General features: G+C 41.2%; 1 protein-coding gene across 1 annotated transcript in view; it reads left to right on the plus strand.

Annotated features, from left to right (window-relative positions):
- Nucleotides 1-16052, plus strand: part of sdk1a (sidekick cell adhesion molecule 1a) — a 259374-nt gene that overhangs the window by 74738 nt on the left and 168584 nt on the right. The window contains 3 exon segments of the mRNA XM_032542220.1: nucleotides 7590-7752; nucleotides 11728-11834; nucleotides 12630-12777. Coding sequence (XP_032398111.1) covers nucleotides 7590-7752; nucleotides 11728-11834; nucleotides 12630-12777 — 418 coding nt within the window.

Here is a 16052-nt window from a genome sequence, read left to right on the forward strand (position 1 = left end):
GTGTCTGTGTGTGTGTGTGTCTGTGTGTGTGTCTGTGTGTGTGTGTGAAGGGTTCTCGGGCATATGCACACACAAAGAGAACACCTGCAAAGGACGGGCAGACAAATATTCATCAAAACAGGGAAGTAAAAGAAAGAGGAGCTGAAGACTGTGAGAGGAGGAGAGATATGGATACTAAAACAGCGGAACAGTTAAAGTTACTTACTTGAAGGAAGGAGGGAGATTAAGGGATACTGTATTTTACTTTCTCTTAAGTCCATAGACTCTAGTGGAACCACACATACATTCTCTCTTCTCATTCTATATGCTTAGGTTTGTGTGTGAATACATGAATGTGTTGAGTGAGACGGACCCTAGAGTCATGTCGTCAGACTATCACATGTCTGAATGCAGCAGTGTTTGTGAAATTTCTTGGTATTAGTGTGGATCTTGGTCGTGTGTGTGTGTGTGTGTGTGTGTGTGTGATTCCCAGTGGCTGTGATGTGAAGGTGGTGTTGTGATCGTGTACGACAGATCCAGGAACAAAGTGGTAATGCCCCACCCACCAAGTGATGCAAGTGGAGCGCTCACCACTCCACACTGTCCTCCTCTGTTGTCCTATTTTACATCTTTTCATTAAATCAATCATTGTGTGTGTGTGTGTGAACACAAGTTTGTTTTCTACCTGCAAAAATACTTTTTTTAATGATGTGATGAAAAAAGATGCCGAAGCAGAGGAAGTGTGGGTGACAAAAAGAAAGCACAGAGAGTAAAATAGGGGAATAATTATTGTCTGTGTGTTTTTGTGGTGTGTCATTCAAATTTTTTTTTTTACTGTTGCTTGTGTATACAGCTTTTTTCGGAGAGAGAGGAGGCTGCCATCTCAGTGGCTGGTATTCATTTCACTTCCTCCCTACTCGCCCATTCACCTCCTCTCTCCTCCTGTCTGCCTGCTCATCAGGAGATAGGAGCTGACAGTTGATTGGGTGTGTGTGTGTGTGTCCAAGCAGATGTGCCCCGCAGTGTGGCCCAACTCTTAAATGTCACTGATCACAGTCTCTTCCACCTGATTATCCCCACCCCCATATCACCCCTCCATCTCCCACTCCTCTGCCGCAGCCCTTCTGCCCCATTTACTACCCTCTTTCCATGGACCTGCTTATGCATCCACAACATAGCTCTGCTGCAACTCGCTAAAACATGCAAGGTTTAGAAAGTACACACACACACACACACACACACACACACACACACACACCACACCACCCACACCCACCAATATACTCATACTTGCAATGACATAATGTGCTGTTTTGTACTAAAGCAGGTTTTGCACATCAATTGCAGTAAAATTTGGGACATATTAAAGATTGACATTTAACTAGATTTCTGGTACTCTCTCTCACACACACACACACACACTCACACACCCACACACACACACACACACACATATTTACACATATACATGCACACACAGTTACCCTGACATTCTTAAATGGCCTGGGAAAGCAATACATTGACATTTTAAAACGACTGCTCATTTACAGATGTGGTTAACATCTTGATTATGCTTACTCCAAAGAGAATTACACAGTGGCCAGGCACCCACCAAATTGGAAAATGGCCAAAATCAATATAATAAGTTATTAATTGGGCACTTTTTTGGGCAAGACATTCTGATTTTTTTGTGTTGGCTGACAGAATTATTTAAGTTTTCAAAAGTCGATCCTTTTATTTAGTGGTGCCCTTTATATTCAATTCAATGTTTAATTTGTTTTATTTGTTTTAAATTCAACAAGCAATTGTTGCATTTTAGCAAAAATACTGAAAGCATCAGAAATGCAGAACTGTCTACACTTAAATATCTGTTTATTAATCACAAGTAATATCGTAATAGTGATATTCATCAATGGTATTGCATATCGCATATTTTCCTCATATCGTGTAGCCCTTTTGTGTGTGACGGGGGAGGCAACATCTCTCCTGGTCTGGCACATCATGATCAGTCAGTCGTCAGTCACCTCCTCACAGACAGCTGTCAGTCAGGGCGCTGCGATTGGCTGTCTAAGCAGGAAGAGAGGTAAGGGCCCTGTTATCCGGTCTTCAGTGAGAGATGCTTTGTTTTCATATGGAGTCTGACATTCAGTACTCAATTAAAGCGTAAAAAGCCACGAGTTAAACTCCTGATCAAAGCTCTACACTCGCATCCTATTTGCCATGCCTACCATTCTGCTACATCTGATAGTGGATGAAGCAGAGGAAACATTTTGTTCTTTCTTGGAAGCTTTTCTGCCGTGGTGTTTGTTGTTCTGGATTCTAGTCCAGACGTTCAGTTCCCCGTCGACTCTCCATTTTACAGTGCAGCTGAGGCCTGTTGGGATCAGTGGGTGAGCTACAGCCTAGTGTGCAGCCGCTTTGATATTATCATCATCAAAGACAGCAGGTCTTTTGTGCCTAACTGTCATCTTGTCTGGTCAGTAGATGCCTTCAGTTATAAATCTGTAATGGATGTGTGAGAGACAGAGAAACAGAAGGAGCCTGCTGCTGTCAGTTGTTTTTCCTTAACGTGGGGAAACACATAGGGATTGTTAAGGCGATTATAGCCATGATTCAGGCATCATAACTGATCAGACCAAAATCTACTGATTCTATTCCAGTCTGGACCAGCTGGCATTGACTTCCAGAAGATGAAGTCATACAGTAAGTGGTGTTAAATGATTCTAATCATTTGTCTTTCGATCCACTTGCTGCCCATCATTCACATTATTTTAACATGTTTGATTTTTACGACTGGAATTGGAATTGTCAAAGTCAATTTAAAAGTAAAATGATTTATAAAGGGGAAAAAACAGTGCAGGGTGTCATGAGAGAAAATTATATCATAATCCAGTTCATCAGCTTTCAGGTCTGAGCCAAAGCTCACCTGAAATTCCCCTCACCTACAGCTCCCTCTGCAGAGTTCTTGTTGGTCGTACTCTTATTTCAACATTTCATCCACATTTTGTAATTCCCTAGTGCAATTCCTTAGTTTACTTTTTCTTTTCCGTGCAAGTTGCAGAATAAATTAGCAAGACAAACTGTTATTGATGTTCATTTCTGTTTTGATACATTAGTCTCCAGTTATCTTCCATTATGTAGATCCCTGTCCTTACTCAGTGGTGCAATATGTGCTTCTTTCTGAATGTCAAAACTAAAGCGATCTGTGTATTTAGGTGAAAACGTGTGGGATGCCCAGTCATTTTAGGTTTCAGTAATCTTAATTTCTCTTAGCATTGGACAGTAAGGATTCATCACTGCATCTGATTGTTAAACATTTTAGGTGCAAAACTCATACATTCGTGATGTGCTTTTTCCCGACTTGTTTGAGCTCTTCGAATGGGGAAATGAAATCTCATTTCCCAGCCTCTCCACTTTACATTGTTCAATTAATTAGCCTCTTATTCCACCCTCTTTTTCTGACTGGTAGCAACACGCCAAAAACCCAACTCATAATTCTTCCTCTCGCCTCACACACTGTCAGCCCAATTAAGTTTTTTTAAATGCCTGTTGAAACAAGCGCTAGCAGACTTATTAGATTAAAAAGGAGTAGAACTCATTTGCACCCCATAATCAAATAGTTACCATGAAAAAAAAAACTGCCCAGCTATGCAACTTTTACCCTCATAGAGACTTTACTTGTAATAAAATAGTGTGATTTAGTTATTTTCTCCCCTTCAACGTCATGCATCAAAAAGGCATGGTGAAGAGAGAGAGTGTGTGTGTGTGTGTGTGTGTGTGTGTGAGAGAGAGAGAGAGAGAGAGAGAGAGAGAGAGAGAGAGAGAGAAAGAGAGACATACTATCAGTGAATCAGTATTCATAGGCTATAGCCACTTCTGCCAGGCCTGTCTCACAGTAGGGGTTCAGCTCTATGAAGATAAAGTGATTTCTCTGGAGTGATTGACCCTAATTCTGACCTGACACACACATACAAGCCTGTACCGTACACGGCACATACACACACATATCCGATAATTGAGCAGGCACTGTTGGAATGAGATCCCTGGCTCAACTTTATTTTTCTGGCATTTTATTTATATAGGATAGTTAAAGACATGAAAGGAGAGAGAGAGGGGGAATGACATGCAGCAAAGGGCATCAAGTAGTGCACTGTATATATATATGGAGTAAACCTCTATATATGGGCGCCTGCTCTGCGCCCTCTTCTCTACCCAAGCTACCCAGACACCTCCCCGGATCCCTGCACTCTCACTCTCTTATGTCAGTGTTCTTACAATCATGTATACTTAAATTTCAAACTTCCAACAAAAACTAAATCTAACCCGTGCTGTTACTGGTTAGGCAGCACCTTGAGCTCATGTCGAGCCAGAGAAAATCTCACGCCACTGCAGCTGTTGCAGTTACATTCAGGATTAATTGTGGGATGTTCAATGCAGCACAATTTAAAAATAATGATCGTTACTGGCCCATTTGTAAAGGACAAGTCATTTAGGGCCTAGTTTCCACCACACTTACACTCACTGTAAAAGTGCAGAGAGACAAAGAGGAAAGGAGAGAGAGTAGGAACATAGTGGGCTATCAGCCCTGGAGCAGTGACCCCGCTCCTCTTCTTCTCCTGTCCTTTCATCCTCATCTCCTCCCTCTTCCCTCTATCACAGCGCTCATCTCCCCGGCAAATTGAATTCCTTCCTAGAATCTGCCTAAGCAGCTTCATGAGACTGGCCCGGGAGCAGGGACACGCACGTCGTTGCGGCAGGAAGAAGTGTGTGTTTGCATGCACGTCTGCCTCTTGACTCTCTTGTCACATTTGGAGGCCAAGCTCTCTGTTAGGCAACATTTCTCCCGAAGAGACAAAAAGCGGAGACCTTGAGCCGCCACACACTTTGACAGAGATGGACCGAGGGGCAACAAGAGACTGTGGGGAAGAACAAAGAGAGGGGAGGTGGTCTTGATCGACAGACAGGAGGTTGGATGGTACAGCTTGTGAGAAAGATAGACAGGTTAGGAAAAGGGTAGACCGAGGGAGAGAGTGGGCCGTGTTGACATTGAGTGACAGAGAGACAGGCAGCGGGGGAAGAGAGAGAGAGCCAGACAACATCAGTGAGTGAAACAGCCTGTTAGCTGACCTTGCTCCTCTCCGATGGGCTGGTCTCTATCTGTACTTCCTAATGGACTCTCTTTAAAGTAGCAGAGTGGAGTGGGGGTTGGATGCAGTGTGCAGCTGTACAAGGTATGAAGTATGAAGAGAGTGGTAGTTAAGTGGAATAGATGGAGGCAGGTGCAACAGATCCACATCATTGTAGAGTACATTTGTGCACCAGCCTTTCTAATTGAGGGTCATATTTGGTAAGCTGTAAAGGCTGAATCTCTGCTGCTCTCTCTGTCACACACACACACACACACACACACACACACACACACACACACACACATATACAAAACACACAAGCACAAGTTATATTGCTGGTCAGCAGTTTGACATTGGAGTCTGCATGGCCAGCCATCATCTGTAGTAACAGAATACTCCAAATAAATCCTTGTGCTCACATGCACACTCACACACCGTTTCTTTCACTCTCTCACACACACACACACACACACACACTACATACAACACACACACACACACACACACACACACACACACACACACACACACACACTCCTTCCCTCCCGAATAAATCTATCTTAGATGGAACACTTCCCTCTTGTGCACTGCGCAGGCAGCTATCAATCTAAAAGAGAGAGAGGGAGAGAGTGAAATAGTTGAAAGTGGAGAAAAGCTGAAGAAAAAGGGGGCCCTGAGACCTCCACAGGAAATAAGGAAGGAAACGGGAATGAAGAGAGAGGGCTGGAGGAAAGACAGAACTGAGCATGTTGAAATGGCAGGGAGGAGAGAAGATTGAGTTGACAGGAAAAGGAGAGAGAGAAAGAGAGAATGTAAAACTCTGCCTCAGAGTTATGGACCTGTCCATACGTACTGTAGCAAGCAGATAAGCCTGCCCCCTCTAACCTAGCTTGTGCGTGTATGTGTGTGTAAATGGTTGATGGGTTGAATACATCTTTTTGACTACATCCCCCACCCCCACCGTATACCCATATTTTTGGGGGGATCCAGGGCTCAACACATACTGACAGGTCCGGCAGCTAGTGGCTGTGGACAGCCTCTTTTGCCTTGATGCCTCTATGCTGTGTGTTGGTGAGCCAGGGCTGAACACCTGAGCCAAGAGTTAAAGACTGAATGGCACTGTTTTGACAACAGCTGCAAAGCTGCATCCGATCAGCTAATGTGCCTTGCAAGGCTAAGTCCAGCTATTCAACAGCTTTATCATAAGACGTGGTACTGCAAGTCACTGTACTGTACATTACCATCAGTGCATACACTGCACTTCACTGTACCATCTCTATGCTTGGATACTTGACCAATGTCCTGTTATGGGAAAATAACAGATCAGCATGAGTGTGACTGTATCTTGTTGATCATGTTACATCTGAAAAATAAGATGTCCAAACGTGATATACATTTTTGGTTGAAAGTGACTGTCCAGACCTTTTGTCTTTATAAAAAGAGTAAAGTGCAATATACACTGGTATTTGATACAATTCAACTGCTGCCAGAAACAAAGCAGGCGCTCTGTGCAGACAGAAGAAGTAGTCAAGTTACGGTGTGTCGTTCCAGGGAGTAAATGTGATAGATTTGCTGCTTTTCTGGACCGTTGATGCACATCAGTGCTGGGAAATAGGACTTGCCGACACAGTGATGCATGCTGCTGGTGTGTGTGCTTACATACAAAACATCAGGCATGAATGTTTTGACAATCATCCTACTGAATGCCATACGTTGTTTTTCCAAAGGATACACCTTTATTGTCAGGTCTATTTTAAAAGTAATGGCATAATCTGTGATATTGTCATCAAACATAGCATACCATTGACTGTCAGTTCCAATTACTGGCCTTTTAAGCGCCAGAATCTGATTAATTTCACATCAATAATTATTGATATAATAATAATTAACAGTGGGAGCATGTTACAATAGTTACATCTTGTTCTTGGTTCAAAAAGATTTTCTGGCACTTACCAGGAGATTTTTGCAGAGGAAACCTTACATATAAGTAGGTCTTGTCTGTATGACTGCAAGAAGAGTTTGAGAGGAATGTAATGATAGACCTCCCTAATAGAGTGGGGGGTTCTCCGGGGAAGGTCCTGGTATATCTTGTTAGATGAGTCTCGGCAGATTTTGGTCCACTCTGTCACTCACACACATCCTGTTTCAGGTGCTCTCACTGTAACTGTTGATAGTATAAACGAGAGAGTTATAAAGGTGAAAAGGTCTTGGCTGCAGGAATAGGAAGGAAATACATATGAATGAAAACAGTAGTAGCCAATATTATTACATAATGTGCAGATTTCAATAGGAAATTTTAAAATCAAGGTACTTTGGTGATGACACTGTATTTTGTTGACCTAGTCTTTGAGTGAAGGGCAGAACATCTATTTAAATTGTTTGTGGTGGGTGAATACAGATGAAGTTTACAAGCATGGCTAACACACACTTTTTCATATTACAAAAATAACGCATTTTGCCTTCTCTGTCTCTGTCTGCCAGAGTCAGAGGTTGCTCCCTACCTGCGAGGGGCTGGACTAGGGCAGCAGGTGGTGTTGGAGGGAAACAGGCTGGTGCTGACCTGCCTGGCTGGAGGCAGCTGGCCTCTGCAGTACCGCTGGACTTTCAACAACAGCAACATCACCGACTGGACACCGCAGTACAGGTCAGTTATCGCCGACTGACTGGTTGTGTCTCTGACTTTTTTTTTTGTCATGGATCTCTTTCTGTTGTCTCTTAAGTGTAGGTCTGCCACTTTGTCAATCTGACATCCTTTATTTTATCACTGTTTCCATCCTTCCTTCGGACATTCTACTATGTTTGTTTGTAGGGCTTGGCAATATAGCGATATTATATTGATATATGAGGCTAGATATCGACTTACATTTTGGATCTCGTAATATGACACACGTTTTGTCTTTTCCTGGTTTTAAGTGCTGCATTACAGTGAAGTGATGTCATTTTCTGAACTTACCGGACTTAATACTGTTTTATAATTTTCCATGGTATCCACATTATTGGTGATTATTTATAAAAACTCTCATTGTGTAAATATTTGTGAAAGCACCAATAGTGAACCCTTCAATATCGCCACAATATCGACATTGATGTATTTGGTCCAAAAATATTGTGATATTTGATTTTCTCCATATCGCCCAGCTCTATTTTGCGGTCATGCCTGTGGCATGGAAAAACAGCATAAGAGCTTTGGTCCTACACGTGATGGAATGTGTTTACAGAAGGTCCGAATATTGACATCGACAGTGGAACCAAAGTGAGATTAATAATTGCATTAACACCATAAATATGTATATTGTCTGGGCAGAGAAGAGGAGAACCAATCAATACGTGTGAGCTTCGTTCTCTGCTTTTTCCTCTTCTTTTCCTTCTTCTTCTTCCCTTCGTCTGTCTGTCCCTGCTTGTCGGGTGGTAAGAGCTAAGCAATCCCTCTCAGCTAAACTGCAGCTGTGAAACAAAATAGTTTTTCAACTCATTCAGAAATAGAGGGGATCTTGTGAACACACACACACTGAAAGAGGGAGAGGTTGAGCCAGCATTTTGTAGGCAGTAGCTGTTCGAGCCAAGAGGCGATGTGTATCTCTGGACGGCTCTCAGCGATCTGGCTCGTTTAGTTTGGTGAGGCCAGGGCTATTCTGAATTGGCAGGGTGCAGTGAGTGTGCGTCTGTCTGTGTAAGAACGAAAGAGAGAGAGCGAGAGAGCGAGAGAGAGAGACCGTGTGACCATTTGAAATTGTAGGCCTGATTTAATAACCTCTGCATTATTTACATTTTTTTTTCACTCTTAGTTAAATGTGGGCAGGTAGAGCGGGTCATCCACTAAAGGAAGGATTGGTGGTTCAATCTCCGGCTCCTCCTGTCCAAAAGTGTTCTTGACCCACAACTAGTCCTGATGGTTGGGCTGGTGCCTTGCATGGTAAAATAGCTAGTGTGTGTGAATGTTAGAGAGATGTTGTGAAGAATTTAACCACAATGTAATTGCAAAATAATTCTCGCCAGAATCACACACTTTGTCTCTTTTCAACACCATTTATTTTTTTAGAATATTCTCTCTATATATGATGCTTTCAATGACTTCTTCTGCTTATGTTTAATGTATTGAACAGTGAAGAATTCAGTAATTGAAAAGGATTTATATAAATGGAAACTCCAGTTAATTTTCCTTCTTCAGCAGCAGTAGGCCTTTTATCACACTGCTCTACACCACATAGTGAGTTTCAATAAAATAATCAGTAGGCAAGTTAGACTTCCAAAAAAGAGAGTGTTTGCCTTGTTTTTAGGAATACTGTTAACAAGGCTAAAGCATCTTTTTCAAAAGTGTAATAGTTTTGGCTGAAAAAAACACTTTTTCTAACCAACCTTTGTGTTCATTAAATGCTACCTAAATGTGCTGGTAAATACGTGGCCACCTGCTCCACATGCTTTCTTTCTTGTAAAATAGATAATGACTCATTGGATACTTAAAAGAGAATTCCGGTCGATTTCAACACTGTTGTTAGTAAATTTGGAGTGCTGTCATAGTGAAAAGAAAGAAAACAATCGGTGCTGCCTACACCGTGTTATTCGCCTGCTAACAGGCTTAAACAGGGCGAGTTTTAAACGTGCTTTTAGCCTCTTTACATGGTTGAAATGTCATTACAAGTGCCTACCCATGTGAAGTGATTCCTTCCGAGTGGAAGTGGAAACAGTGAATCTGATTGCTGTAGATGTGAAAGAAATCCATGAAATTTGTTTTAATTCAGCTCTGTTTAGTTCCGGTGTTGAGAGAGGGCAAGACGAGTGCTTTGGGACAAACTACAAATAAAAAAACAAATTAAAGAAATAGGCATATGCTTATTTTTTAAAAGTAAGTTCTGTAGTACAACTAGCAGGAGACAAGTCATAGTTGAGGTAAGTTTGGAGACAGTACCTTATTTAATCATGAAATTAATAAATATTTTTGTATCTCTTTTTGATGTTGTACTTTGTAGACGGTCCCTAAGCACTCTCAACACCGGAACTAAACAGAGCTCAATTAGCACAACAACTTTTATGCATTTCTTTCACATAACCAATATTACATATTTAGCACTACTGGGTATAATGTGAAATGATGTGCTCCTCTGTATTCACACTCTTATTCAATGAATTCACTCATCACACATTGTAGAAATACATGTAGCCATTTCAGGGCTCAGATTAACGCTACAGGGAGGGTTTGGTCAATTAGTGCTGAAGCAGTCTTACTGAAAAAAACTGATTGAAATTGTTATCTTGAATCACACAGGGAATTTGACTTTACAGGCACTGTGTCAGATACAGTATATTGACTGAGCAATGATTTCATTGATTGGGACCTGTCAACTTTGAAGTTTGTGTTTAGTGAGAAAGAAAAATATATATATACACTGACAGCCTCACCGCACACGCCTTGTTAATGACACGTAATGGAACACGGGCAGAGAGAGAGATGCAGTGTCCAATTTCAAAATCTGCTTCAGGATGAGAGCTGCTGTGTAATGTGTTATTCCTGATTCAAATAGACTTGTGTATGTGAGTCTTTGATGTGCACATGCATGTATTAGTGTGTACGTGTGTGTGGGTTTGTGTGTGTTGGCAGCATACGCTGACAGCCTGGGAGTTAAATACTTGGCCGTCCTGGTATTCATAATGAGCCCCAAAGCGATGTCCAGTTTTACTGTGTCTGTCTGCTTTGTGTGTAATATTTGTGCGTGTATGTGTGTGTCTTTGCATGTGTGTATACACATTTGTGTGTTTTTACAGCATGGCACCAACCTAGATCCAATGCCAAGCTTCCCATTAGTGAAGCAGTCCATTAAAACACCATTAACAACCACTCTCAGTAAAAAAACTAAACATCCACACAGTTAGAAATATTCTCATACACAGTACAGTGCGCATGCACACACACACACACACACACACACACACACACACACACACACACACACACACACACACACACACACACACACACACACACACACACACACACACACACACACACACACGCACACACAGCGACACACATACTGTACATATGCACCACTCCGCCTTCCCTTCTGTTATTGGGAACTTTGACAACATTTGGCCAAATCCATGTTCCGATCAAGGTCATAAAAGAGAATTACACAAGAGTTATTACATATTACATATGGACAAATACACCTCTTTCCCTACTGTCTTGTCGGCCTCCGAACATCACTCCCTACACTGCCTTTCTCCTTTTTAGTTAGGGCCTCGCGATATGAGGAAAATATGTGATATGTGATAAAGTTGTTGATTATTGTGATAAAGATATTACTTGTGATAAACAGATAATTAGGTGCACTCAGTTCTGCATTCATGCTAATGCAACAAATTGCTTGTTGAATTTGAAACAAATGAAGGGAAATCATTTCCAACATTCATTTATTGAACAAATTGAATATAAAAGGCAGCACTAAAAAGAAATCTGTGTCCTTCACTATGTTGCAGCCTTTCGCGATACATGGCAGTTGATATCGCAATGGCGATAAAAAAGAAAGGCTATCACGCGCAGCCGTATTTTAAATTTGTTTACACCTAAGACATAAAGACACACCCTCATTGTCATGTTCTCAATGTGTCTGTCCATGTTCAGGTTGTCCATGCAGTCTCTGAAGAGGACTGATGCTGGCCTGTATCAGTGTATGGTGAGGAACAGGATGGGAGCAGTCATACACAGGAGTACAGAGATGCAGGTGGCCTGTGAGTACATACGTCTTTTCACATCATTTCAATAACACTAAGAAAGGAGTTTTTTTTAAAGACTAAGAATACTGGTGGGAAAACTGAAGAAAAAAAACCATGCATTTTGATTTTCAGTTGGACTTAATATTTGAATTGTAATATGGAGAAAGCATTTACCCAAAAAGTAAACACAAATTACATTTTTTAAGACTTTTGAGATTTAAAATGGTGAAATCAGTTAATGTAATTGAGTTGTTGCAATCAGTGGATGTGCTGCCAAGGGAGTGCAGAGAGCGTGTTGTTGGTAAACTCAACAGCTATCATAGTGTTACTCCAGTACGTAAACCAAACTTCCGCAACCACATATTTCGTGGAATCACACGGATGAATTTTGCTGTTCCACCTTCCTGTGTGACCAGGCCTTAATACTGCTTTTGATTTTAATGGCTTGCAATACTATTATTTCTGGATAAGTGTATTTTGGTACATTGATTATATTATATTATATTAGATTAGATAAAATAAGAAATACTTTTATTGATCCCAAATTGGGAAATTTCCGTGCTACAGCAGGAAAATATTAGACACACAGCACACATACAGAATATACAAGGACAAATATTTAAAAAATGAAGATTAAAAAAAATACAAAAGAAAGAATGTTCAAACATATGTACAAGTTAGGAATAAAATATACAACTACTTAAATAGTTTTTATAAAGATGTAGGTAAAAGCTATCTTTGTGCAAGTTGCACTTAGTGCAGTATTGATATTGATATTTCTCGTCTTCATACCTCTTTTCTTTCTTCCAGTTATAGGGAACTTCTCCGCTGAGGAGCAGAGGAAGACGGTGACTCAGGGCCGAGCAGCCATCATCAGCCCGCCTCCCCTCGCCTCCTATCCCCGACCCCTAGTCACATGGTACAAAGACGGACACAAGATAATCCCCAACAACCAAATGTAGGTGTCTCTTTCGTTGTCTATCTGTCTCTCTCTCTCTCTCTCTCTCTGCCTTACTTATGCAGACACACTGGTACAAAGTGTAACAAAATACCCCTTGAGATAAAAATTTAATTTTACAGTTCTTATCCCTCAGTGGTATATTAATTAGCATGCCATAGAAGCACAAATGTTCTTTTTTAATCCTTGCACACCAATTGTTATGAATAATACGCCATTTAGATAACTGACCCTTTTCATTAGACATCAGTACAATAGACTTAGGACATTATCAAGAGAAGATAACATGTCTTTTTCATTGAATCAAATAATTTTCTCTTGTCTAATTTAAAAGGTTATTAAATAATTTTAGCTGCACAGGAGATGTTCTTTTATATTAATTGCACAGCCGAGATGTGAGGGTCTCCGGGTGTGTTGTGTAAGCTGTATTTCAGTCTTTTTGTTTAATGCTGTTGTCTGGCTCCTTTTGAAATGCCTGTAATTTGCATATCATTCTGTAGCTGCTACAGCTGTCCTGTCAGTGCTGTTATTTTGAAATATTTTCATACAGTGTATTGATCATTAGTTACTACTCAGACAAAGCAGGGACATGTGAGTGTGTTATAAAACTTTTTTCAGAGTAATGTACTTTAGATTGAGAAAAAATCTTATTTTAAAATATATACCTGTTTGAATCTACTCATCGGTGAAAGTAGGTGTTGAGACATAGACCTTCAGTGATTTTATTAGATTGCTCTCACACTCCGAGATAACTAACTTCCCATTAGGAACACTAACTGCTCCCCTGTGCGCTATTGAAGGAAATTGTCAGTGGCCTTGCTGTACACTTTAAATGGCCAGACAACAACTTTTGCATTCCTTGAATGACCACCTCCAAAGTGCTTTGTGAGAAAGCCTTGTGGATTCCGGTTACATTAGCAGTTATTTTTTATTTTTTATTTATTTTTTAAACATTTTTGTTGTTGGTTCAGAGCAATTTTGACTATGCTTTTTATTTTTGAACGGACATGGGAAATAGCTCTCCTGTTAATTTAATGGGTCTTCATTGTGGCTTAATGGCAGTGGACTAAAGACGTTGCCTGTATTGTAAGTTTCTACTGTCAGACCATCCCCACAACATTGCCCTCTCCCTCACAAATACACCACAAATAAGAGCGCTATTACCTCTACAACTGGCAAGTAAAAACTGAAAATGAATACATAAATATCTGACTGAAGTCTGAAATAAAGTCCATCCATCCATCCATCTTCGGCCGCTTATCCGGTGTCGGGTCGCGGGGGCAGCAGCTCCAGTAGGGGACCCCAAACTTCCCTTTCCCGAGCCACATCAACCAGCTCCGACTGGGGGATCCCGAGGCGTTCCCAGGCCAGGTTGGAGATATAATCTCTCCCCCTAGTCCTAGGTCTTCCCCGAGGCCTCCTCCCAGCTGGACGTGCCTGGAACACCTCCCTAGGGAGGCGCCCAGAGGCATCCTTACCAATGCCCGAACCACCTCAACTCTCCTTTACGCGAAGGAGCAGCGGCTCTACTCCGAGCTCCTCTCGGATGACTGAGCTTCTCACCCTATCTCTAAGGGAGACGCCAGCCACCCTCCTGAGGAAACCCATTTCAGCCGCTTGTACCCTGGATCTCGTTCTTTCGGTCATGACTGAAATAAAGTCTTCTACATTAATGCTACAAATGTGCACCTGTCAATCAAGTAATTTATTGGCCATCTAACCGTATTAAATTTGCATTGACAGAAGAGTATAAAGAGAAACCCAGACAGCCTTTTTCTCTACAAACCTCATTCTTTTGAAACATTCTCAAGTAGTCAGGAATTGGTTTAAGTGCAAGTCCAGCCTCACAGAGCTGCTCGGAAAGAAATCTTTTTTAACACGTGTTATCCAACAACATTGTAAGGCAAAATAGCAACACTCAGAGGTGAGGTAAAAAGCCGTCGTTGAGAGAAGAGTACCACTATAATTATTTAAATATGGGGATAATAATGCACACTTTCAGACAGTCTTTCCTGGAGTGAGTCAATAAATGTTTTATTATTCATATTTTATTAATTAACTCTAAATTAATGCCTGACAGGGATGGAAAGCTTACCAGAGCCTGTAGATTCATGTTCAAGAACAAACTACCGCAACATGCACTATATGTGTTTGCCAGGACCAAAAGGTTGTTAAAGAAGGGACAAAAAACAGCACTACACTACTACTCTGGCGCTACAGATCTGTTCTGAGGATCCTCAACCAGAACCATTTTAAATATAACAGAAGCCACTAATAGTAAAAGCATAAAAAGAAGATAATAAATGTCGAGTTGAAGCTGGGGAGGCTGCAGAGATTGCAGAGTAAGCACTGATGTAACAGTTGCAGCAGTAGGTAGCGGAGCATTTAAAACACAATATGATTTGACAGTGAGCAATTGGCTGTCACAGTTTGGCAGGTGCAGTCAGCTGAGAGGTTTGGCATATTGGTTACGACACAGATGACGCTGTGGCCTGTGCTGTAGCCAGAATATGTTGTTAATGTAGCTGCGTTGGCTCCATTTCTCTTTGCCCTTTATCTTGATTAAGATTAGAAAAAAAAATGATAAACATCCTGCCCCCAAAAATGCACAGTCCATGCATTTTATTATCAAGAAAACCCATTAAATTTATAGTTTTCCTCAGCTATTTACTGCAGACACAGTTAGTTTCTGCTGAACACCTGACTGCTCCCACTAAAGAAATGAACACATTTTTATGAAATACAATGTTAGTGACATTCTGGGAATAAAAAAGAAGGTGGTGTTTAACACAGCAAAGACCTTATACTAAATATAGGAGGCGTTTTATGTAGACCATATACCAATTTTATGCAGAGAGAGGGAGACATGTCACTTCCAGTAATTTGATATAAACCATTTCCCCTTCTCACTTAACTACCAAGTGTCCAGGATAACCTCTCCCCTCCTCGGATGGATCAGGGAGAGAACTGAGGCACATTCAGAAGTTAATATTTCACATGACACCTTTCTTCCCACCTCTGACAAACAGCAGGCATGGCTGCACATCAGACCGGTAAATGAATAAGGAAGGACATTTAATGTAACTCTGACAATCAGTGTTCTTGCTTAAACCTTTGACAGTTACACAGTAGGTCAGGTTTTCTAACTACATTACTTGGAGTTGCAGTATATTGGTAATTGCCACAATACATTTTAGCCAGCAATCCAGTTAGGTGACACAGTGCATAAAAGTGTGTGTGTGTGTGTGTGTGTGTGTGTGTGTGTGTGTGTGTGT

The sequence above is a fragment of the Etheostoma spectabile genome, chromosome 2, assembly GCF_008692095.1.
Source record: "Etheostoma spectabile isolate EspeVRDwgs_2016 chromosome 2, UIUC_Espe_1.0, whole genome shotgun sequence".
Taxonomy (NCBI): Eukaryota; Metazoa; Chordata; class Actinopteri; order Perciformes; family Percidae; genus Etheostoma; species Etheostoma spectabile.